This window comes from Eptatretus burgeri, chromosome 8 (assembly GCF_056783735.1).
Source record: "Eptatretus burgeri isolate ZD-2024b chromosome 8, Ebu_testis_v1, whole genome shotgun sequence".
NCBI classification, from domain to species: Eukaryota; Metazoa; Chordata; class Myxini; order Myxiniformes; family Myxinidae; genus Eptatretus; species Eptatretus burgeri.
In genome coordinates, this window is record NC_140968.1 from 12,377,577 (window position 1) to 12,404,273 (window position 26,697).

Here is a 26,697-nt window from a genome sequence, read left to right on the forward strand (position 1 = left end):
ATGTTGTAGAAGGTAACGTACTTTTGCGTCGACAGGATGTCCAGCTGAATGTCAACCACCAACAACAGGGTTGCTCTGCCCTGCAATGCCCACTTCCAAACAAGCAAACAAATAAATAAGATCTATTTTAAACGGCTCTTCTAATCTTCAACATTGTTTGGCCTTTTGAGGTTCTCTGAACAGACGGTTCACAAAACTTGGACCACAGGTTCAAATTCCATATGTATTTGAACGTCGTCTGCCAGTTTGTCCTGCATCTGATTGGTCAGCCCTCCACCAATATGTTCAAGCCATACCATGAATGGAACTCCATGTCCACCATCCTGACATTGTACAAAATGTGACGAGTCGTGCGTTTGATTATTGAGCCCACGGGATTATTTCGACAGGAAAGGGAATTGCAATTTTGGTTCTTCGGCAACAACGTTCACGAGAGATGCGTCGTTGTTGTGTTTGAAATATTTCGGACAGGTGTGATGTTGGGATGAATAGCAATCCCTCCATCAATCTTCAGAGATAAAACCTCAGATCAAGATCAAGGGTCTTTCATAAATACTGAATGCCTATTGTAAGCAATTTTACTGCAAATTCTTGCAGGAGGGAAAGAGCCAGATTTTCAATAGTGTCACGCAATGCCATACTTTGAAAGGGTGCAATGAACGCTGGGATTGAACTTTGTTCAACACTTGTGGTTTTATAATTGTATGATAATTCATCAACACGTGCAATATTTCTTTGATTCCTGAAGTTTGCATCGGAGGTACCGCACCTGAAATTGTTCTCAGGTCGACGGCGGTAACAATCATTGTCACGCTCAGAGCCTAAACCACCCACATGCTGAGGATTTTATTAATTACTGGCGGATAACCCGGTTCCACTGGGCTGTTTGTTGTAAGGGAATTGGTTTCCAATCGATGGTGGGATATTGAGGGAGTTTGCTGGGAATGTCTTTTGACAGCATAATTACAGGGACCCATGGAAATCCGTGTAATGTAAAATGTGACTTCAAGTCCTTAACATGGCTTTGTGTGTGTCCCATGTGCCAGCAAACACTCTTGGTGCACAACTACAGCAATTGTCTGCCATGGGCCTGGGAGCTTTGGGAGCTGTTGGGTCCACAGGGCTGGTGTGTCCTCGAGGCTCTGCCACCAAGCTCGCCTTTTCTCCTTCTGTATCGAACCACACAGCGGGAAGCTTGCAGGTATATTTCCTTAGAGGTGATGGGTAAAGATTTATTTATTTATTTATTTATTTTTGGATCCAAAATGGAAGCTTGTGGGAAGTGCAAGGTGGTGGATGATAGCGGTGTTAACGTATGACAAGGGAGTCTTCCAGGTTACATACCAAAAACAAACAAACAAAACCTCACATTACTTCTTAAACAAAGATCTGTCAATGTGTTGTGCAGGGTATTACTTGTCTGCAATTGGCGATCGTGCATCGTTGTCGTCCATGATTGTGAAGTTTGTGGTAGTTTACAGGCACAGAATCCAGATGTTGTGGTTCTGTGTGTTCAACTGCAAAGATTCCTGGATCTCATAATTGGCCTTGTTGTATACTACGTCTTTAGTGCTTAAGTTATCATATATATATATATATATATATATATATATATATATATATATATATATATATATATATATATATATATATATATATATATATATATATATATATTACTGTACGTTTGTGCAACACATCCTTTAAATATATTTATTACACCACATGTTAATGATGTCAACCTTGAGCTTTTGCTTTGCAATTGAGATGCGGAGCAATCTGCTCGCACCAAAACCTTGTCCACGATAGGGTAATCCACCGTGTGTATTGGAAATTGATGTCAACGAGCAAGCAGCAACCTTCGGAGGTGAGTATGACAGTATTTCTCGACGTCCATAAATATGATGTTGAAACTTCGGATGGAGGCTGCAAGTGAGGAAAGGTATTTCCATGGCTTATTAAACGCCCAGAGACAATGACTGTTGCTTGGTTATAGTCTTAAGTGAATTCCACAGTCATGAGAGGAAAGGGATGAAGGAGTACAAGTGAGAATTTGGCAGGTTTGACCTTGGCTGGTTTACAAGGCACTTGACCTTGTTGGGCCAGTGAGGGGTACATGGACGGATGAGAGGGTAAACGGAGCAGGACCACACAAGAACCGGTTGACCATTGACATCATTGCACTGTTCACATTTAGTGCATGTCAGCACCCGAACTAGATTATAAACTCGGGGGCTTCACTTTTTTCTTGAGAGGCAATGGCGAAAGACCTGGCATACTCGCACTTTATTTATTTACAAAAATCTGCTTGGCAGAATCGACTCTCCTTTTAGAATGGTACTTATCAGATCAGATCCATGGTGTAATGTTATTTCCTCCCAATAAAGGATCTTCATCATTATGATCCACTGAAGTTATTAATAGGGTTACAAAGCAGGCAACATTTGTATTGAGGTGGTGTTGATGTATTTACCATGACAAGTTAATGCCGAAGCTTCTTTGTCCGTGCTCTTGTCTGCGAATGGGAAAGCCCACTGTGCTGGGTACATTGCTGGGAGGAGCGACGAGCACCGGGAACCTGGCCGGGGCACAGCTCATTGCAAACGTGCTCTCGGGACTCGGAAACTCCCCCAGCCAGTTGGCTCCAGGAATGCAAGGCCAGGTGATGCTCACACCTGAAAAACTGAACGTATACCATTGAACTTATCATGTATTATTTCCTCAGAGTTCACTTTGAATAAGCATTGCATCCTTAAATGTGAGGGACTCCATATTCTGGATTATTGACCAGATTTAGCAATTTAAAGCTGGTAATGTTTTCCTTCTTTTTTTGTTCCTTGCCTTTGTCTTGTTCAGTTCCAAGGAGGCATTCCACTGGCTGCTGGAGGAGGTGCAACCCCTCTCCAAGCCATGGCTACACCTCAGCTTCTGGCGAGTGCTCAAGGACCAGTTATTGCGGCAATGATTGGCAATCGTCTCCTGCCAGTACTTGGAGCACCAGGCCTCACGACAGCTTCTTGCAAGTCAACACAGGTGTTGTACTGCTGGAATTATGCAATAGCAGGTAGAATGTGCTTGCTTTCACAGAGTTGTGTGGCATTCTGTGCTGGTGCCTTGTGATATTTTGTTGCTTTTATGATTAAAACATGAAATTTTATATGAACTAGAAGCACATGCTCCCTACAGGAATGCCCAGTGGGTGTTATGTTGTTATTCTAATTCAAATGTCAAATTCAAATTACCTTTCCAAAATACTTCTCGCTACATAATTCAAAACACTTCACTGCACTGGAAAATTTGGGGACAGAAATACTGCACTGTAAAGGGTGGGACCTGTCATACCCTCTCCCACCTGGAGGCAGTGCTACATGATACACATTTACAAAGAAAATTTTCATCCCCTCTCCCCCTCCCCCTCTCCCCTCCCCCCCCCCCAAACCACCAGCAAAGATAAAACACCCCTATGCACTAAATAGGGTCATACTCATCCTATATAGTAATTCTGGATGTAACCTGCCCTTTTGCTCTCAAACGAGCCTCGACAATGTATACAAAAAAAAACACAAAAAAACAACTGGAGGAGGAGTAGTGCGACATTGTTTGACACTCCGGATATCTCCGAGTGTTTGTGGCTTTATTTACTTTCTGTATGTTTCTGATCGCTAATTGCTTGACAAACCAGCGCGGTCATATTAAACACCGTCTGGAGGCGACCAGGGTGTCAAACAATGTGTGAAGTGGACAAATGAACACTTTTTTGTTGTTGTTAGCGGTCAGAACTGCTGCTTATGGCAATTGTACATTTAAAATTTTGAAATTTGGTTCAGGTTCAGAGATTCGAGAGTTTATCGCATTTCAGCTATAATGCTTATAAACGTCTTGAGTTGTATTCATAAATTTGATACTCCGGACGTGTTCGGACAGTGGTTGCCTCTGGCCATGTCCGGATGGTGTTTGTTTCCGGACGTGTCCGGGCAGTGTTTATCTCAGAGTGGCAGTTGTCTCTGGAGGTGTCCAGGAGGCAGTTGTCTCCGGACGTGTCTGGGCAATGTTTGTCTCAGGTCGTGTCCGGGTGGTGCTCGTCTCTGGACGTGTCTGGGCGATGTTTGTCTCAGGACGTGTCCGGGCGGTGTTTGTCTCCGGATGTGTGTGGGCGGTGTTTGTCTCCAGGCCGTGTTTATGGTCTGACCGGTAGAAAATGTATTTCAGACATTTATTTTGTTTCCATCTTCACTGTTATTATCGACAGAATAATTTTGATGATATGGTGTGAATCATAATCAACGTTCCACTGCACGTCTCCTTTCCCTTCCCCTCACCTCATCTCACCTCACATTTCCCTCCTCCCAAACCACCACCATACCCATACAACTTTGGACATTTAAAAGCATTTCAGCTAAAATGCGATAAGCTCGAGAATCTCTGAACACGAACTGAATTAAAAATTTTAAACTGCGGAATTGAACTTAGCAGCAGTACCAACTGTTAAAAAAAACAGTGTTAATTTGTCCAATTTGCACATTGTTTTATACTCCGGACGTCTCCCGACATTGTTCAGTATGACCCAACAAGTCATTCCTTATCACGCGTTTCATTGGAGTGCTTGCTTGAGTGCTTAATAGTGTTGGGCGGAATCGATTCCAAAGTACTCGATTCCAACGATGGAATCAAAAGGAATCGAGTAGTGAACCGTAATCGCCGTCGATTCCGAATAATTCCTACTTCATAGAAAGAAGCGTATTTTTGGGGGAAATTATTTTTTTCATCCTTATTGGGCATGTTCAGGTTACACATGGCCTGGTAATGTATTATCTGAAAAGGAACACACCCCTGTGGCATCCTGTTTGGTTAGAGGGGCACTGCATCAGCGGCACAGCCACGCTTCCAGAAAGACTATGTAACCAGCAGCCATAGGCTGCATACGAAACAACATCTTTCTTGGGCAGACCATATTTCCAAGATTGCCTCCTCCAGTTTGATACGCCTGAACCAGACCCTGGCGGCAGAGTTGTACTTTACATCAACAAGTCAATTTGTCACTGCCCTTGTACTGCTTCAATTGGTTCATCTGATCATATGCTTGTAAAAGTGAACATCTCTCTGTCTATTGTCAGAGAGCTGCCTCAATGCCAGCGAATCTGGCAACTTACTCAACACTCAAGTAGATTGGCAGGGCAGGGACTGCAAGCAGCCATCTCTCTTCTAGATTGGTCTCCCATATCTACTGTCCCTGAGGTTAACTCGGTCTCATCCCATCTCGTGTTCAATAATTATTATCCTACCCTTCTTCCCACCCATGGTACATCGAGTCCTGTGTTGAGGCAGTTGTACTGAAACAACTTGCCTCCTCTTCCTGGAAGGCAAAAACTGGCCAAAGTCAATCTCAGTGCATTCCAAAAGGTCTGCAACAAGTCTGTGTCCACTCTCAGGAGGGCCAGAAAACAACATCTGTCCAACCTCAATAATTAACTTTCAAACCTGTCTCCCTCCTCTAAAACCTGGTGCATCTTGTTAAGTCTGTCTCCGGAGTATGCTTCCCTTCCATCCCTTCCAGCTCTTAAAATGGCACCATAGCCGATTCCGCTCATGAAAAGGCCGAATGCCTCAATTCTGTGTTTCCTTCCAACTATTGTGTGCCTAAACAGTCATTCTCAGTGCCGACCCTTTCCTGTCATACCCAACTGCTCCTGGACTCTGTGTCTTATGCACCTGAGAAGGTGGACACTGGATAAGACTCTGCAGCAGGACCAGAGAGCATCAGCCCACGTGTCCTTAAAAACCTGCTCTGCTGCTCTTGCACATCCTCCCTCTGTCATCTTCCATTTGCTAGGAAATGCACCAACATCATTGCATTACATAACGTGAAGGGCACTCGGTAGAGCGCATACCTCCGCCAAACAGATTGGTTTACTTTTTGTATCCCACTGATAGGCCGGATCTGGATTCGGACTTGAACTAAAATTTAAACTGAGCTGAAGCTTGTTCTCATCACATAATCAACTCATCCACCAAGTTTCATCTTAATCCGTTCATAACTTTTTGAGATATCGTGCTATATGTCGTTGTCGCCCTATCACTTAATGGTGAAGAATCACTTTAAAAATTCTCGGATCAGGATCCAGATTCGAATCTTCAGCAAAATTGGATCAACTATTCTCTGTTATATACCCAATCTTTGATTTAGCCTGCCATCCTTCTAAGGTCAGCGAAATGAGTACCAGTGTACTGGGAGTAATAACCATTCGGAGTAACCTGCGTCGGAGTGGCGACCCATCCAGGACTGTACTCCTTGCCAATGAAACTGCCTCGGCAGCTCTATGTGCCTTTTCGGCGTGAAAGGAATGTTATTATATTATACATACCCAACCTGTCCACCAAGTTTCGTCCAAATCCGTCCACAACTTTTTTCAGAAATCCTGCTATTTGTCATTTTTGGCCCCATCTCTTGATGGTGAGAAATCACTGAAAAATATTTATCGGATCGACATCCGGATTCAGATCTTCACCAAAATGGAACAATTTAGTCCATGTCACATACCCAAGCTCTCCACCAAATTTTATCTGAATCCGTCTGCACCTTTTTGAGATAATTTGTTCACAAACAAACAAATGAAATTGCTCGTTGAGCAAGGAATTGCCCGAATAACTTTGACATATCTCCATGATCTCTGAAAAAACAAAAACCTGGAAATCAATTTGGTTCTTATAAGTCGGCAGTGCTACTGTTTAATGAGTTATAGCACTTAGTCATGATCATAACTTGGAAGTCAATCGGACTTGAAATGGCGTTTTTATCGCAATTTGAAAGTTTTGACCCAATGCCCCCTGACATTCGACCCCCGACTGCTAAGAAGGGTGTTGGTGTGACACCCCACTGAGATGTATGGTTGGATGCAGAATTGGAAGATGCACATTTTGGATTTGGTTTGAAGTCGATACGACCATTTTAGCGGACGTTATTGCGAAAATAAGAATTTCTGTTTTTCGGTGACCTTGACCTTTGACCTAGATTCACCAAAAACAACGAGTGTCTAAATTGGACCATGGCTGACGTCTGTACCCAATTTGGTCATGATTGCTGAAACGGTGTGGCTGCTACAGGGTAAACAAACACACAAACAAACAGACACACACACAGAATGACACACACAACCGACCAACATAATTGCCGAAATCCGAAGGATTCCGGCAATTAATAGGACAGGAAGGGGTGAAAACATGACCTCCTTCACCTTTGGTGGCAGAGGTAATAAAGAGGAATGAAAGAGTGGAGGTGAGCAGTGCTCCTGGATTTAGGTAGTTTCACAAGAAGAGGGTTGATGGTGGACCATGTATGCCCTGCAGAAACCTGGGAGGAGGGGGGGGGGACAAGGCACAGAAGAGCTGATGGTGCAAGACCAGAAAGGAGGTGATAAAAGACAGAGAGACCACCGACCTCTCTGCGATGGTGAAGTGGTAGGTCTATTGACTCAGCTTCATCGTGGGATATTCAAATGATCTTGAAGGTCTTGGTTTCCATGACATCAAGCTGAGCAAGATGCGAGGCAGGGGAGCTAGCTCAGAGGGGACAACAGTACTCCCTCAAGCTGTGGATGTAGGCTTTGTAGGTGGAAAGAAGATCACGTATGCGAAGGAAAGACTTTGTATGATGGAGGACGTCTGGCTTTGGAGGTCTACTTTGAAATGTGGTTTGCCCAAGAAAGATCATGGCTGATAGTGAGACCCAAGAGTTTGAATGACTGAACTTCCTCAAGAGGATTGTTAACAAAGTAGATGGGAGGGTTGGAAAGGGAGGTTGAGGGGTTGCCAGATGATCCTTTTGGAGCGAGATAATGAGAGTGTGAGATTTGTCAGGACTGAAAGACATTCCAAGTGTTTGACCATCTTATGATTTTTTTTAAGGTCTGAAAAGAGGGAAGAGGCTTCAGCCTACCTGCCTTTCTAAAGGAAGAGGGATGCCACGGCAGAGGGTGGAGTCATCAGAAAACAGATAAAGAGGATTTTCCAGAGAGACAGAGATCATTGATGAAGATCAGGAATGGGATGGAGCCCAGAACTTGACATGGAGAGGAGATTGAAGAATTTCATTGAGACGCACGTTGACCCTGATAGTGGAGAAAGTCAGTTAGCCATGTGTGGAGTTGGTCTTGGATGCCATAGGTAGAGAGTTTGAAGAGTAAGGCAGGATGACAGACTGCATTGAAAGCACGAGATATGCCCAGAGAGACGGCCTTGATCTCATGTCTGACATTGAGGGGCTCCATCCATTGTTGGGTGAGTAGAAGCGGCAAGTCCAAGGCGGAGTGACCTGGTCTGAAACCAAATTGATGATCTGAGATGAGGTTGTTGGAGAAGAGGAAGGATTTCATATTGATTGGGATGATCGATATTCCATGACCTTGCTGATGATTGGAAGTAAGCCGATTGGTCTGTAGCTTTTGCACGGATCAGTTTTTCATCTGATCATATGCTTGATCACAAACATCTCATATCAGATCACAAGCAAACAAACAAACAGACCAGGGTATCAGTTTTTGCACATTTTTACATCTGCTCACATAAGGTGGACGGAGGTTACGTTTTCAACCCTGTCTGCTTGTTAATTGCCAGAATCCTTCGGATTTCGGCAATTATGTTGGTCAGTTGTGTGTGTCATTGTGTGTGTGTGTGTGTGTGTGTGTGTCTGTCTGTCTGTCTGTCTGTGTGTTTGTTTACCCTGTAGCAGCCACACCGTTACAGCGATCATGACCAAACTGGGTACAGATGTCGGCCATGGTCCAACTTACACTTGTCGTTTTTGGTGAATCGAGGTCAAAGGTCAAGGTTACTGAAAAACCGAAATTCTTATTTTTCACAATAACGTCCGCTAAAATGGTCATATCGACTTCAAACCAAATCCAAAATGTGCATCTTCCAATTCTGCATCCAACCATATGTCTCATTGGGGTGTCACACCAACACCCTTCTTAGCGGTCAGGGGGGTCGGGTCAAAACTTTGAAATTGCGATTAAAAACGCCATTTCAAGTCCGATTGACTTCCAAGTTATGATCATGAGCAAACTAAGTGCTATAACTCATTAAATAGTAGCACTATGAGTAGCAATCCCTCCTCCATCCAAATTTCCAGTTTTCCCTCCTTGGACTTCCCTTCTGTATCCATCTTGTCCACCTAATGCATCATCTTGTCAACCCATGCATCCTCTCCTGCCCCCCATTTATCCCCACACCCTTTATTTGTCCAAGTCTCCCTCTATCCTGGCCCTCCACTTTGCTGTTGGTGTTTCCCCCCTCTGTCTATTGTTTATTTTGCATCCTGTTATGTCTTGATCCATTCAGTGTACCAGCTCTTCCATGAGCCTCAACTGTGTAGCCAAAAATAAGAAAGAAAAAAAAATGCCATCCACTGACTGGGCATCCTTCATCGTGCAAGGTCTATCCTTGGAAAGTCTGAACTTTTGACGACTCATAATATCTTCATTTGCAGCTTGTTGGAGAACTGCTCTCCCCTTTGGTCTGATGCTCCTGCCTCCAATCGTTCCCTTCTTAATGCCATGGAAAACAAGGCCCTCAAAATGAATGGGATCGCTCATGATGAAACGGAGTGTCGCCGTCTGTTATTGTCACATCACCGGCACTCTTTATTCTACCGCCTCCTTATTGTTAGTCTTACAGTATACCCTCTGCCCTCTCTTGGCACTGTCTCTCCCAGGTTTCTGCAGGGTGTACACAGTCTGTACCACTCTTCTTGTTAAATTTCCAAAATCCAGGCTCACTGCTCACCTCCACTCATTTCTTCCTCTTTTCTTTTACCTGTGGAACCAACTTCCCCAGTCTGTTCAGTCCCATTACTTCCTCCAGAGCATCAAGAAAGCTATTCACCACTACCTCATTCATCACTACCCCCATCAAAACTTATGATCTCTTCAAGCAGGCCTGGTGTTGGCTTAATGGTTGAGGTGCTTGGCTTAAGCTCCTACGGTCTTGTGTTCAAGCCCCTGTTTTTCCCGTTGAATTAACACCAGGTGGGGTTGACTCAGCCTGTCATCCTTCCGAGTCCATGCCCCAGAAAATGATGCAGCCAAGCAGCCACAGGTTGCTAACGAATAAATAAATCTGTACTATCCCACACGACCCCAATTCCATGCAATCCCCTTTACCAGGCTGTTGTGATCCCCCCCCCCCACCTCTCCTCACCTATTTTCATTTGTTAGTTGTCGATTGGTTTGTTCCTTTTCTGTTTCATTCCCACTATCCCCTTCCCCTTGTGACTACGTTTCATTCAGCTTGTGTGCAGCTTTGTTCACCCCCCCCCCCCCCCCCATATGTCATTCTCTCATTTTCACTCTCATACTCTGCTGTTGGTGTTTCCAGTTTGTTGTCTTCCAATGTACTCTAGCTCCTCCACGAGTCTCGATCATGTGTACAGGGGTTTTTTTTTTGTCAAAGTATATCTTTCGTGGGGGATTCTCCATCTCTGTTGTTTTGTGTTTTAATAAACATTTTGTACTTAAGAGCTTCCACCTGGTCACACATTGTGCCGCGCCGATTCAACTGTTGGGAGCATTGGCAAATCCCGAGGACTTCAAATTAAGTTTGTTTGGATGCGCTCGTCAAAACACTTGAGTATTCACATCGCTTGGAGTACTTGAGGGTTCATCCATTCGCGAAGCGACCGCTTCTTCTAAATATGTGATTGTGGGAAAGGTATGTAAACATTATGTGTATGCAAGATCAATCGTCGTACAAAAATGAAAGCAAACTCAAACGCAGGAAATAGCAATTTCACCCATCACAGTGGCATCACCTTAATATAGACCCCAATTGTTTGGATTATGTGCTGCAGGTAAGCAATCCTACCAGTTCTCCGAGTTTGCTGAACATGGTCTCCTCTGGTCAAACTGTCCCAAGCCATTGCCAACCTCTTGCTGCTCCGCTATGCCTGCCAAACGTGGGGCATCTGATGATCGGTCAGTGCGGAGCACCTCACACGAGATGCAGTTAGTTTTTATTAGTAATCCTTTCTTGGTAGAAATTCCGTTTGGTAGTACAGGAGAATTAATGTTGTGTTATTTGTCTTTTTACATCGTTCGTACAATTTGACCTTGTTCCTTCTGATAGACTACTAGTGGGTACACCTGCCCTCTGGGCGGGAGTGCCCTACTCGGCGCACTGGTCCGCCACAAAGGAGAAATAACGGAAATAATAACCCCTATGAGAAATCCGGGGGAAAAAAAAAACCAAATAATATAAATTTTTGAATTTTTTTTTTTGAAAAATATTTGGCAGAAAACCGAAGTAGGGGACCCCCCTGAGCATACCCTGAAATTTTGATGTTGATCGGCCAAAAGGTCTTGGAGTAGTTTCCGGACATCCAGACATACGTACACCGCTCCTTTTTATACTCGTGTATTGGATGCAAAATGAACATTTTCATCAAATTGAATAAAATAATCCTCTTTTTCTGCCAACAGATGGACATCTTAAAGAGCATTAAGAACAGCGGTGGGACATGAATCGATTTGTTTTGTAAATAAAGGTTTCTGCACTTATTCTAATTTCCAGGATGTTCTATCTTCGAGCTGTGTTAGTTGTGCAAGGCCACCGAATGTACACAAAGCGTTCGAAGTGGAATGATTTGGATTTATTGGATTTTGGCGAGGACAGTGGAAAATAAGTGGACGACAGCAAAGCTATAACATAGAGATTTACAAGCATTGAGACGTGACGAATGTAATGTTTGTCACTCAAGCCAGCGAAACAATGTAAAAGGGAAAGAGATGGGGGCACACACACACGCACACACACACACACACACACGTAGTTATAGGAAATAAAATATTTATGTAACATTTTTCATCCTGCACTGTCGACAGCTCCAAGGGTTGGATGTGGGGATGTGGACGGTGTAAACCTGGAGGAGATCCGTGAGTTTGCACGTACCTTCAAGATCCGACGGCTTTCGCTGGGACTGACGCAGACGCAGGTCGGCCAGGCGCTGAGTGCTGCTCAAGGACCGGCGTACAGCCAGTCTGCAATCTGCAGGTGAACAACGTAGGACTTGAGCACCCCCTGCCTCGAACTCTACACGTCTAGAGTACTACTAACATCAAAGTATGTGCCACACAGCATGGGCATTACCCAATAGAGTTGCATGGTAAAACTAATGCCAACGTATTCTGCCAACACGTACTGGTATGGTATCTGATGAAAGTTTCAGGGAACAGGGTTCTAAATTTTAAACGATATACATTGATTTTACAGAACGACAGTCTCAGAAGATGGTGAACAAGTGGAAATGGGGATTGACCGTTAATATACCTGATTTGTAGCATGCTCACCTGTAAGTTGTCTCCTCCGGACTATCCCATGGAATAGGATCTGACTATTAACTTTCATCACATTGCTGTGTCTGCCAGCTGGGGCATTTCATCAGAGAATATGGCCATCCTTCATGTATGGAACTTGCACCTGGTAATTTTGTCTACTTGTATTTGCATTTGTTGAACTTTAACTTTGCTGTCACGTGCATGGAGTGTGTGAAAACGTGCTCCGTTGAAAGTGTTGCAGTGGCTTTGAGACCCTGTGGATAACCAACCCCAGATAAGTGAACTGCTGCGTGCACGGCGAAGACGGACTTAAAATTTAAAGGGATCCGATGTGGTATGCAGCCACAGCCTCGTCAGCTGTTTCTTATCAACCATTTAATTGGAGTGCTTGTTTGAGTGCTTAAGCCACTTGCCGAGTGCCCTCCAGTCGAAAGTGGTACCACGCCACGTCATTCAGAGCTAGGAGTTCGTGCTCTGTCATCCTGAGTGAGTGGTTTGTGCTCCGTCATCCTGAGTGAGTGGTTCGTGCTCCGTCATCTGAGTGAGTGGTTTGTGCTCCATCATCCTGAGTGAGTTGTTCGTGCACTGTCATCCTGAGTGAGTTGTTCGTGCTCTGTCATCCTGAGTGAGTGGTTCATACTCCGTCATCCTGAGTGAGTGGTTCGTGCTCCGTCATCCTGAGTGAGTGGTTCGTGCTCCGTCATCCTGAGTGAGTGGTTCGTGCTCCGTCATCCTGAGTGAGTGGTTCGTGCTCCGTCATCCTGAGTGAGTGGTTCGTGCTCCGTCATCCTGAGTGAGTGGTTCGTGCTCCGTCATCCTGAGTGAGTGGTTCGTGCTCCGTCATCCTGAGTGAGTGGTTCGTGCTCCGTCATCCTGAGTGAGTGGTTCGTGCTCCGTCATCCTGAGTGAGTGGTTCGTGCTCCGTCATCCTGAGTGAGTGGTTCGTGCTCCGTCATCCTGAGTGAGTGGTTCGTGCTCCGTCATCCTGAGTGAGTGGTTCGTGCTCCGTCATCCTGAGTGAGTGGTTCGTGCTCCGTCATCCTGAGTGAGTGGTTCGTGCTCCGTCATCCTGAGTGAGTGGTCTGTGCTCTGTCATCCTGAGTGAGTGGTCTGTGCTCCGTCATCCTGAGTGAGTGGTTTGTGCTCCGTCATCCTGAGTGAGTGGTTCGTGCTCCGTCATCTTGAGTGAGTGGTTCGTGTTCCGTCATCTTGAGTGAGTGGTTCTTGCTCCGTCATCCTGAGTGAGTGGTTCGTGCTCCGTCATCCTGAGTGAGTGGTTCGTGCTCCGTCATCCTGAGTGAGTGGTTCGTGCTCCGTCATCCTGAGTGAGTGGTTCGTGCTCCGTCATCCTGAGTGAGTGGTTCGTGCTCCGTCATCCTGAGTGAGTGGTTCGTGCTCCGTCATCCTGAGTGAGTGGTTCGTGCTCCGTCATCCTGAGTGAGTGGTTCGTGCTCCGTCATCCTGAGTGAGTGGTTCGTGCTCCGTCATCCTGAGTGAGTGGTCTGTGCTCTGTCATCCTGAGTGAGTGGTCTGTGCTCCGTCATCCTGAGTGAGTGGTTTGTGCTCCATCATCCTGAGTGAGTGGTTCGTGCTCCGTCATCTTGAGTGAGTGGTTCGTGTTCCGTCATCTTGAGTGAGTGGTTCATGCTCAGTCATCCTGAGTGAGTGGTTCGTGCTCCGTCATCCTGAGTGAGTGGTTCGTGCTCCGTCATCCTGAGTGAGTGGTTTGTGCTACGTCATCCTGAGTGAGTGGTTCGTGCTCCGTCATCCTTAGCGAGTTGTGAAATAACACCCAATTTCCAAGCCGTTTGACATGTTAATGTGTTTTTTATAAATTACTGAGGCAAATTTTTTTCATTCCCCCCTACCCCCCCCCCATCACACTCAGCTGTTTATAAAAGATAAATGTTTGTGAACGTATCCCTGAAACGTCTATATAAATGTAACGTTATTTTTCGGTGAAAGCAACTCAAGGTTTTTGGTTATACACAGTACATACTACAGTCGGTAATGACATTGACGCGAACCTCTCGATTCCTGTATAGTTGCCATTATCGTGTGTGTGTGTGTGTGTGTGTGTGTGTGTGTGTGTGTGTGTGTGTGTGTGTGTGTGTGTGTGTGTGTGTGTGTGTGTGTGTGTGTGTGTGTGTGTGTGTGTGTGTGTGTGTGTGAGAGAGAGATCTTCATAAAGCATAACATATTCTCTCTGCTAACTCCCTTACCCCCACCCCGCTCTCTCTTTGTTCCATCCTTGCTCTACCCCCTCCCAATACAGTGCAACACCCTCCTCTCACACGTCCCTGTCACTCTCCCCTCCTCTCTCGCTCTCTGTCTCTGTTTCTGTCTCTGTCTCTGGACATATCCAGACGGTGGTTATGTCAGAGTGGTGCTCGTCTCCGGACGCGTAGGGTCGGTGTTCGTTTCTGGACGTGTCGGGTAGGTGTTCGTCTCCGTACGCGTCGGGTCTGTGCTCGTTTCCGGACGCGTAGGGTCGGTGCTCGTTTCCGGACGCGTCGGGTCGGTGCTCGTTTCCGGACGCGTCGGGTCGGTGCTCGTTTCCGGACGCGTCGGGTCGGTGCTCGTTTCCGGACGCGTCGGGTCGGTGCTCGTTTCCGGACGCGTCGGGTCGGTGCTCGTTTCCGGACGCGTCGGGTCGGTGCTCGTTTCCGGACGCGTCGGGTCGGTGCTCGTTTCCGGACGCGTCCGGGTCGGTGCTCGTTTCCGGACGCGTCGGGTCGGTGCTCGTTTCCGGACGCGTCGGGTCGGTGCTCGTTTCCGGACGCGTCGGGTCGGTGCTCGTTTCCGGACGCGTCGGGTCGGTGCTCGTTTCCGGACGCGTCGGGTCGGTGCTCGTTTCCGGACGCGTCGGGTCGGTGCTCGTTTCCGGACGCGTCGGGTCGGTGCTCGTTTCCGGACGCGTCGGGTCGGTGCTCGTTTCCGGACGCGTCGGGTCGGTGCTCGTTTCCGGACGCGTCGGGTCGGTGCTCGTTTCCGGACGCGTCGGGTCGGTGCTCGTTTCCGGACGCGTCGGGTCGGTGCTCGTTTCCGGACGCGTCGGGTCGGTGCTCGTTTCCGGACGCGTCGGGTCGGTGCTCGTTTCCGGACGCGTCGGGTCGGTGCTCGTTTCCGGACGCGTCGGGTCGGTGCTCGTTTCCGGACGCGTCGGGACGGTGCTCGTTTCCGGACGCGTCGGGTCGGTGCTCGTTTCCGGACGCGTCGGGTCGGTGCTCGTTTCCGGACGCGTCGGGTCGGTGCTCGTTTCCGGACGCGTCGGGTCGGTGCTCGTTTCCGGACGCGTCGGGTCGGTGCTCGTTTCCGGACGCGTCGGGTCGGTGCTCGTTTCCGGACGCGTCGGGTCGGTGCTCGTTTCCGGACGCGTCGGGTCGGTGCTCGTTTCCGGACGCGTCGGGTCGGTGCTCGTTTCCGGACGCGTCGGGTCGGTGCTCGTTTCCGGACGCGTAGGGTCGGTGCTCGTTTCCGGACGCGTAGGGTCGGTGCTCGTTTCCGGACGCGTCGGGTCGGTGCTCGTCTCCGGACGCGTCGGGTAGGTGTTCGTCTCTGGATGGTGCTCGTCTCCGGACGTGTCGGGTCGGTGCTCGTCTCCGGACGTGTCGGGTCGGTGCTCGTCTCCAGACGCGTCGGGTCGGTGTTCGTCTCCGGACGGTGCTCGTCTCCGGAAGTGTCGGGTCGGTGCTCGTTTCCGGACGCGTAGGGTCGGTGTTCGTCTCCGGACGCGTCGGGTCGGTGCTCGTCTCCGGGTGCATCTGCTCTTTATGTGTCTGACGAGGTTTGTCTCCAGGCTGTATTTCTCGTATGACCACGAGAAAATGGATTTCAGACATTATTTTGATTCCATCTTCGCTGTTGTTCTATGTGGAATGATTGTGATGAGACAGTATGAATCGTAATTTACGCTCCACCGCACATTTGCCTTCCCTACCCCTCACCTCACACTGTCTTCGCTTCCCCCACCCATCCTCACTCCCACACCCCTCCTTGCTCCCGAACCACTGCTCCCTCCCCCTCCCTCCTCTCTCTTTTCCTTCCACCTCTTCACTCTCCCCCCTCTTTCTCTCTTCCCCCCTCTTTACTATTCCCCGTCAGTGATGTGGCTCGTGGTATTTGATTGTATTAAATAAATCGCACAAATCTACATTGTAAGAAAGGCCCAAACGGAACCTTGACAAGGCATGCACTGAACACCGATCTTTTATCGAACTAAACTTACTGCCCCAAACCTGGTTCCAAATGAAGGCTGGAGTAGGGTTGATGAGATGGGGGTGGGAGGTGTGTAGTCAGAAATGAAAGGACTTGCAGGACTCTTCACTCGGGTCCCCATGTGCACATTGCCATCAGGTTAACCATGGGCAGCTTGGTGATGTGGTGCATTGCAGGATGCTACTGAGTACAGTGTTGCCAATCCCATCTTTTCGGTGACGCTTTGAGCTCATATACTTACAATTCCTCAGTTGTGACTGCACACCCTACCTGTGACACCATATCCCTGCACAAATGTCCTGCCAACGCCGTGCTGGTAGAGCCAAGCCCAAGTGACTAGGTAGGGAATGGAGAGCAGGGTTTGAGTTGTGGTAGGAGGTATGGAGTTTAAAATCATGAATCGGAGGGGGCAACACGAGTTGACAAAGGTGTACGGGATGGGTTTGCAGCTTTAAAATGATTGACAGGCGGCCTCACGTGCATCAATACGAAGCCCTGCCCTGTCAAGAAGTGGCCGACGAACTCGATCAAGAAGGGTTCTCATTACATTTGTCCACCACCGGGGACCCCCAACCTTTCCAATGCCCATAACAATACAAATGAGCTTATATTTATTTTTTTTTATCGGATAAACATCTCACCTGCCATCCATGTGCAAAGCCCTTTCAAGCATATTTTTCTCTTTCTTTTTCAACAGAATGTAATGTCAATGTGCAGACTGAGATTTCACAATGGCGTGAGACATCACATTCGATGAGGTTCCATCATGACACGCTGGGTTCTCTATCAATTCTCATGTCGCATCTTAATTCACTTAAGGAAGAACGAAAATAAACTGGAACGGCTACTCGGTGCATCAGGTCCGAGGATCCGAATCTGGATTCGGACCTGAACTAAAATTTAACCGGCTTGTTCTCGTCTCCGAACCAACTCATCCACCAAGTTTTGTCCGAATCCGTTGTCGTTTTAGCCCTATCACTCAATGGTGAAGAATCAATTTTTAAAAAAATTCTTGGATGCAGATCCGGATTGGGATCTTCACCAAAATCGAATCGTTTTGTCCGTGTCACATACCCAACCTGTCCACCAAATTTCGTCCAAATCCGTCCACTGCTGTTTGTCTGTCTGTTTGTGAACAGGACATCTCAGAGACAGGGGTGAAAGCATAACCTCCCTCCACTTTCAGTGGCGGAGGTAACTCTCGAGCTTGCCTTGCTGGGTTATCCTAACGGAGCTCCGGTAACTCAATATTAGTAACAGCTACCATTCTCCCATCCATTTAAATTTCCTTTTTTTGCAGTGAGAAACGCTGATATAGATGTCAGCGTGCTCCCTGAGCCGCCATGAGGCAACCTTCCAGTTTCATGCTTGAGGAGTAGAGGGAGAAGCCGAACTCGGAGACTGCTCGAAGGGAAGAGTCTGGGAGGAAGCGGAAGGAGAAATAGGCAGAAAGGTTCGAAAGAGGAAATTCTGAAGCACTTGGCTCCTTAATTTACGTAAATTTAATGTGATTAATTTACTCCACTGATCAAAACTAATGGTAATTACACAAATTCATGATGCTGCGTGTCTTTCTGAATCACAGATTTTCTAAAACCTGCTCATTGATGTCACTAGTCATATATATATATATATATATATATATATATATATATATATATATATATATATATATATATATATATATATATATATATATATATGTATATATATATATATGTATATGTAGATTTTGGCTTTCCTGTCGGTTCGCAACAGGTGTACATGTAAATACTACAGGAGGAAACTAGAACAGGCACTCGGTAGAGCGCATACCCCCACCACGCTCAACAGTTTACGTTTGGTATCCGGACCTTACCCACAAACTAATCGGCTTGTTCTTGTTACCAACCCAACTCATCCACAAAGTGTTGTCGTAACAACTCGTCCACAACTTTTTGAAATATCGTACAAGATGTGGTTTTTGGCCCCATCTCTCAATGGAATGCCTGGCGTTGGTTTAATGGTTGGGGTGGTGGCTTGGGATGCTAGGGTCCTCAGTTCAAGTCACACTCAGCTGTTGAATTAATACCAGGTGGGGTGAACTCGGCCTGTCATCGTTCTGAGGTCGGCAAAATGAGTACCAGCATGCTGGTATCCTGTGTTTGAGATATCCTGTTCACAAACAGACAAACAGACAAACCGGGTACCCAGTCAAATGGACTGGGTAACCTATTTTTCTTCTGTTTATTCGGGTACCCAGTCTAATGGACCGGGTAACCTATTGTTTTTCTTCTGTTTATTGGGGTACCCAGTCAAATGGACTGGGTAACCTATTGTTTTTCTTCTGTTTATTGGGGTACCCAGTCAAATGGACTGGGTAACCTATTGTTTTTCTTCTGTTTATTGGGGTACCCAGTCTAATGGACTGGGTAACCTATTGTTTTTCTTTTGTTTATTAGGGTACCCAGTCAAATGGACTGGGTAACCTATTGTTTTTCTTCTGTTTATTGGGGTACCCAGTCAAATGGACTGGGTAACCTATTGTTTTTCTTCTGTTTATTGGGGTACCCAGTCAAATTCGAAAGGACCGTTTACAAAACCCCCCCATCCACTTTCTCAACAATCCTCTGGAAGAAGTCTTTTCTTTCAAGCTTCTGGGTCTCACTATCTGCCATGACCTTTCCTGGGAAAGTCACATTTCCAACCTCGCCTCAAAAGCCAGTCGCCGACTGGGAATCCTCCGTCGTGCAAAGTCCTTCCTCGGCCCTCTTGAGCTCCTGACTACTTACAAAGCTTTTGTCCGTAGCCTGATGGAGTACTGCTCTCCCCTCTGGGCTGGTGCTCCTGCCTCCCACCTTTCTCGACTTCACGCTGTCGAAACCAGGGCATTTAAGATCATTGGCATCTCCCGCAATGAAGCTGAGTCTTTGGGCCTCTCACTCAATCACCGCAGGTTGGTCGGTGGTCTTTCTGTCTTCTACCGACTCCTCTCCAGCCTTGCCCCCCTGCTCTCTCTGCGATTTGTCCCAACCACATTTCCACAGGGCGCTCAAGGTCCGCCAACAACCCCCTTCTGGTAAAACTACCAAAATCACGAATCACTGCTCATCTTCACTCTTTCATTCCTCTTTTTTCCCGCCTTTGGAATAAACTTCCTCACTCTATTCTTTCCCATTCTTCCCTCCAGGCTTTCAAAACAGCTGTTCACCACCACCTCTTATCTTCCCCCATCCAAATCCTCGATCTTTTCTAACCCCGATAATCCACCCAAGCCCACTTCCTTCAATTCTCCTGCTTTCCTTCCTGAAAGTCCCTGTAATGTCCATCTTCTCCTCGCCATGTTCCCCGTCCCATCCCCATCCCTCTCCCTTCCACAGTTCACCTGTGTCTGTTCCCCAATGTTTTGTCCCTTCCACTCCCGCCCCTCTTGTCTCATGCCTCCTTGCTGTGAGTTGTGTGTTAGCTCTCATACGAGCCTCGACCAAGGTATACAAAAAAAAAAAAAAAAAAAAATATGGACTGGGTAACCTATTGTTTTCTTCTGTTTATTGGGGTACCCAGTCAAATGGACTGGGTAACCTATTGTTTTTCTTCTGTTTATTTATTATTTCCTTATTCTTTTTCCGCCGGCAATTTTCGGGTTTTCGCTTTAAAAATCATTTTCTCAGGAACGGTAAGTCCGATCAACACAAAATTTTCGCCATAGTATGTATCTTTTTTGATAGCATACTTAGTTGATAATTATGATGTCATAGGTCACGTGGTACTGGCGGCATCTTGAAAAAACCGATAAACTTTGGACATCTTTATCTCTGAAATGATGCAATGGAAAAATATTTCGCTTCATACATTTTAATAAGCTCCCCATGGGGAACATGGGTGATTTTTCATGACGTTATCGGTGAAGCGGTATGCCGGTGAAAATTTGTCAAGTAGAACGCTGCATGGGAAAAATCGGAAATTTATTGAGCATCATTAACACAACAAATCACCATAGAAAAAATTATTATGACGTCATAAGTGACTTGGTTCGGCAGCCATCTTGTTTTGAAAAAAATAATTAAAAACATCTTCTTCTCCAGAACGGCTGAACAGATTGAGGCGAAACTTTACAGCCACATTCCCCATGATGTCCTTTTACAAGTTTGTTAATTTCTTATTGATAGGTCACATGGTTTGGTGGCCATCTTGAATTTACACTTAAACCTTCAAACATCTTCTTCTCCAGAATGGCTGGTCTGATCAAGGGGAAACTTCACATACGTATTGCACACGCATAGTGAATATAAGTTTGTTAATGAATAATTGATAGGTCACATGGTTTGGCAGCCATGTTGGATTCAAGAATAATATTAAATAATGTTTTCTCTGGAACCACATAACCTATCGAAGTGAAACTTGGCAACTGTAATATACCCCCATGCTTGCATATACGGTAAAAATTATGACATCACACATCACATGGTTTGGCGGCCATCTTGGATAGAAAAACGCACCTTATCCGACTAACACGAAACTTCACACACCTGTTCCACTTCACGATGTGAAACAGAATGTAAATTTATGATGTCATAGGTCACATGGTTCGTCAGCCATCTTGGATTGAAAATTAATAAATTTTTTAAATCTTCTTCTCCAGAACGGCTGGACAGATTGAGGCAAAATTCACATACACTTTCCCCAAGACTTCCCTCCACAAGTTTGTTAATTTCTAATTGATAGATCACATTGTTTGGTGGCCACATTGAATTTACCCTCAAACCTTCAAACATCTTCTTCTCCAGAACGGCTGGTCAGATCAAGGGGAAACTTCACAAATGTATTGCTCAAGCATAAGGAATTTAAGTTTGTTCATGAATAATTGATCGGTCACATGGTTTGGCAGCCATGTTGGATTCAAGAATTATATTAAATAATGTTTTCTCTGGAACCACTTATCCTATTGAATTGAAACTTGGCAACTATCATAAACAACCATGCCTGCATATACAGTAAAAATTATGTCACAAATCACATGGTTTAGCCTCCATCTTGGATAGAAAAACGTACCTTGTCCGATCAACACGAAACTTAACAAGCATAATCCACTTCCCCATTAGAGGGAGAATTTAATTTTATGTTGTAATAGGTCACATGGTATCGCAGCCATATTGGATTGAAAATTAATAACTTTAAAAGTCTTCTTCTCGGAAACGGCTGAACAGATCGAGGCGAAACTCCACATGTATGACCGCCTCTCCATGACGAACAAAAAGTTATCTCCCCCCCCCCCCCCCAGTTTGATGTACGACACATCATTGGCAGCCATATTGGATTGAAGGGAAAATATTAATTAATGTTTACTCTGGAACTGCTGAATCAATAAATGTGAAACTTCACAATAATGATGGAGCACACATGTGGAATGAAGGGTTTAAATTTCAACTCTATTGGCCCCATGGTTTGGCAGCCATGTTGGATTGAAGGGGAAATAGTCGGAGTGGCGACCCATCCAGGATTGTGCCCAATAGCCAAGGAGACTGCTTTAGGCAGCACTATCGCTCTGCACAGAGTATGGTCCCAATGGTGAAGAATCAATTTATAAAAAAATTTTAATTCTCGGATCTGGATTTTCACCACAATTTAATCAATCCTTCCTTGTCACACACCCAAATCATCCACCAAGTTGTGTCATAATCCCTCAACAATATTTTTTAAGACACCGTGTTATACAGTGTATCGTTTTGGCCCTATTGTTCAATATGGCCCTGTCTCTCAATGGTGAAGATTCACTTGAAAAATTCTCGTGTCAGGATCCGGATCGCCACCAAAATTGAATCGATTTGTCCTTGTCACGCACCCAACCTTTCCACCAAATTTCTTCCGAATCCGTCCATAACGTCTTGAGATATCATGCTCACATACAGACAGGCAAACAGACAGGAGTGAAAACATAACCTCCATTCACCTTTGGTGACAGAGGTAATGATGACAAAGTATTTCTCCAAAATGTGGATTCAACTTTGCAATGAAGTGATTTGAATAAGTTTGTACTTTCCAGCTATGCAAGACGCATTTTGTATGGCATGAATATGTTTTGTAGAGTTTGTGTTTGTTAATCAGGTTTGAGAAGCTGGACATCACTCCGAAGAGTGCACAGAAGATTAAACCGGTTCTCGAGCGATGGATGGCTGAAGCAGAGGCTCGACAACAGGCTGGCATCGGAAGCCTCGGCAACATTACTTCGGGGAGCAGCAGATCTGGTGGAGATGGCGGTGATGGAGCTGGTGGTGTTGTTTGTTGCGATGGTGGTACGGCTTCTGGGATCGGCACAACAAGTATTATGACTACGGGTATGAGAGATTCTTTGAAAAAACGCAAACGCCGCACGTCGTTCACGCCGCAGGCGTTGGAGCTCCTGCACGTACACTTTGAACGCAACACACACCCATCAGGCCACGAGATGACGGAAATTGCGGAACAGCTCCACTATGACCGAGAGGTCATTCGTGTATGGTTCTGCAACAAGAGACAGGCCCTCAAGAACACCATAAAGCGGCTTAAGCAGAGTGATCGAACACCAAGCACACTGCAGTCAACCGCCAAGGCCAGTGCGATCCCACAGAGCAATTCTTCCTTCAACGCCGGTAACTTCATCACGGCACCACCACATAAAGTCACCACAACTGGTTCAACAGGAGGTTCTGCCAGACCTCACCCCGATGTTGGTTCCGTTGGTATTGCGACCTTCCAAGCCACTTCGGTCAATGACACCATAACCTGTTCAGCTCAGCAGGGATCTTCCACTTTGACTGCAACCTCTTTCAGAGCAGATTATTCATCAGGCATGCTGAACACTTCAACACAGAATCTCGCCACACTTGGCTCCACCTGTGCCAATGCCCAGTCTATCAACGCCATTCCACTTGATTCAAACCCAGCCATTTGTAACCTCTCCTCAAGTGCCAAATCATTACGCTCATGCTCCTCCAGCATGCAAAACATCACCCAGTTTGGTATTAAACCTGTGGCCAGCATTAACGCAATGCCCTCCTCGTTGTTAACTTCAAACATTCTCGGTCTTTCTTCCACTCCACTTTCTTGTCCTTCCAGTGACTTTCCGGTGCCAACTTTGACAATCCGCATGCCAACACCCGCTGATGTCCCTTTGAGCCCTGTCCTTTGTCATTCTTTCTCCATAGGCGAAGCGATTGCCAGCGATAACGCATCCACTGCCTCATTATTAGGCTTCCGCTCTTCCACCCCTTCCGCAGTTGGAGCCGTCCAGATGAGCGCAATTCCTTCGTCTAACTTTTTTTGATGGGTTTATGGAGACCTCGCAAGAGAGGCGCTGAGACGTGGGCCGGATCACTGCTCAAAGAGGCCTATATGCACGGGCTTGCCAAAGTACTTTATATGACTCCTGTGTTCACCAAAAATATTGACCAGACCAAATATGAAATGCCAAAAAAGTTAGTACAGCTTTAAAATGCTCTACATGCCAAATACCATACGTACATTGTGCTCGATCTTTGTCAGTTTTGTGTTGTGATGGACTGACAGACCTGTGTTGCGAGGCAACAGCTGATGAACGAAGTTGCGACGAGCACCGAAGTCTCCTCCTGAGGTGGCAAGTGAGTTTATACTACGGTCATAGAATGTCTGTCATAAATGTACATACCGTGTGAAATATATATATGTGTGTGTGTGTATATATATATATATATATATATATATATATATATATATATATATATATATATATATATATATATATATATATATATATATATATATATATATATATATATGTATATATATATGTATGTATATATGTATGTATATATGTATATATATATGTATATATGTATATATGTATATATGTATATATGTATATATATATATATGTATATATACATATATATATACATATATATATATCTATACATATATATATATATATATATATATATATATATATATATATATATATATACACATAAATGACTGTGAATCTTCAGCGGCACACCAAATGACAACCAACGACGGTCAGGGATTGAGAATACTTCTTTTTTCTTTCCAAGGACATGCCAACCTGTCCTTTTATGTCTTCGTCTTCTTTCTTAGGTAGCACATAGCTGCAGGTAGCAACGTTTGCTGGTGGCATTGCTGCTGCTGATGCAGTGCCATCGCACCTCTCCTCCAACCCCTTCAATCCCCCTTCCCCCCCCCCCATCTAGGTTGGAGCCGGATTTTGCAATTGATTCCAGGTTGTCGGCGATAGCTCGCCTACTTTTCACGAAGGACACTATATGTGAACTTTAGCGTCCACCAACTAATGTCAGCAGACGGGATGCTCAGTTTATCGTCAATGTGAAACACCAAGATGGCAGTTTGTAGCTGGATTGGGGTTTGAACCGAGGCTAGACAGCTCAGATGTGAGTGGGCTATCCTGCCAGCCCATGTAAAGTAATCATGTTTATACAACAGGAAAAGTACCTGATTCCTATTACCTGTTTGATAAGGTGTTTTCTTTACCTATTTCGTTGGATGCTGTTTTCATGTTTAATATCCCAAACCTGTGTCACTCACTGACATCCACTTATGACACCATGCATGCAAAAGGCCTGCTTTTATTTATTATTTATTTTCGTCGTCACTGTATCAGGATGGTTGTAAACTTAGTTTGCAAATACCAAAAAAGTAACCTTCCCATTCGTCGATCACAAACACACTTTCGTTAACAGGCATTTGAATATGGATGCTTATATGCTACTTCACTTCTGGTTGAGAGCTTTTACAAATTACCAAAGACTTCAAAATGATGCCACTACTTAGCTCCCGCGTTTTGGAAGCATTCAGGTAGAGACGACAGACAAGAAACTCAAACTTGTGTTTGAATTGGAGGTAGAGAAACATAGCTCAGCCCGGCCTACGACACTACCTTACAGTTCCGTTCGCATTTACTCATTGTTTTGTAATGACATTATATGAGTGGCACTGAGAGAGTGATCATTTCACTGCAACTACAGGGTCATGTCAATACCTTTATGTCCTCCTGAAGAGGTGCTCGCTCTGCTTCACCATAGTACCTGCGGAGAGCATCGGTCCCGTAAGACATTGTGATTGCCTTCGATGTACGAACAAGCTCTTAGCCAAATATGATTGGTTGTGAAAAGAGGTCTACAAGTTACATTGATGTGAAACTGGGATTCCAAGAAATACCATTCGTGTAAGTAACACACTTGCGTGGAGCTCCCAGGTTCTGATGTGGCAGTTGGTCGTAAGCATTGAGGATACAGATGGTCAAGCCTACCGTCCACACATAAATAAATCTTGAATCTGGGCTGTCTTACCTTCTCAAAGGTATACTCTTGTTGAATAAATCTTGAATGTCCATATTGCGAATGGGACAGCTATTTCGAGGAGGGCATACTCCTGGATGCAGTACCTTCTGTTGACACGATAGTCGACGTCCATCTTGGTTCTATCAATTTGGAACAAAAAATCGAATGCATGACCTGAACAGTTCAGGAAGAGTGAGCCCTATTGCTGAGATATCTTGTCTTCCAGCTCTTCATCTTGATTTTATTCATTCTGGATTCATCTCCAAAAATTTTTTTCAAGAAAATGTGCCAATTTGGACTTAGGATTTCATGAAAATTATTTCTTATAAATAGGTCTTCATAAATTGACAATGAAAAAAAACAAAAACCTGCAGCCCCCATATCCACCCCTCCCCCCCCCCCCAATACTAGATGAATATCTGAGAAATACCTCGTGTGATGTCGAGAGAGAATGACCTCCTTGATGATATAACTGTGATGAGTGTTAGCACAATGTATTGATTAGAGATGTGAAACCACGAGATAGCGGAGAACATCAAGCAATCTTGCTTGACTTGTCCTCGACTATTACGCAAGGAAATCTCATTGATTAGCCTCAAATTTCAGTCGTTCCGCCGATTAAATCGGAGCAGTCCATGGTTTATATTATACTTTACATCGGAATCGATGCTTTATTGCAATGAATGTTTCATATTGTGATGCCGCTGTGCGAGCAAAGAAAAGAGGGTTTGCTACGAGATGGTGAGACTTTGTAAGAGAGGACCAGGGCTATGGCAATGCTAAAGAGCAGATCAGATTTGAGGACAGAAATCTTAACCTCGAACGATAGGTCTTTTGGTTGAAGG

General features: G+C 45.4%; 1 protein-coding gene across 1 annotated transcript in view; it reads left to right on the forward strand.

Annotated features, from left to right (window-relative positions):
- Nucleotides 1-24,210, forward strand: part of LOC147021120 (uncharacterized) — a 142,763-nt gene extending 118,553 nt beyond the window's left edge. Inside the window, exons 5-10 of the mRNA XM_085890886.1 lie at nt 1,047-1,201; nt 2,531-2,662; nt 2,857-3,033; nt 10,844-10,967; nt 11,874-12,042; nt 22,629-24,210. Of these exons, the coding sequence (XP_085747012.1) occupies nt 1,047-1,201; nt 2,531-2,662; nt 2,857-3,033; nt 10,844-10,967; nt 11,874-12,042; nt 22,629-23,826 (1,955 nt within the window). The 3' untranslated portion in view covers nt 23,827-24,210. The remainder of the gene's footprint in view (nt 1-1,046; nt 1,202-2,530; nt 2,663-2,856; nt 3,034-10,843; nt 10,968-11,873; nt 12,043-22,628) is intronic.
- Nucleotides 24,211-26,697: the final 2,487 nt, after the last annotated feature.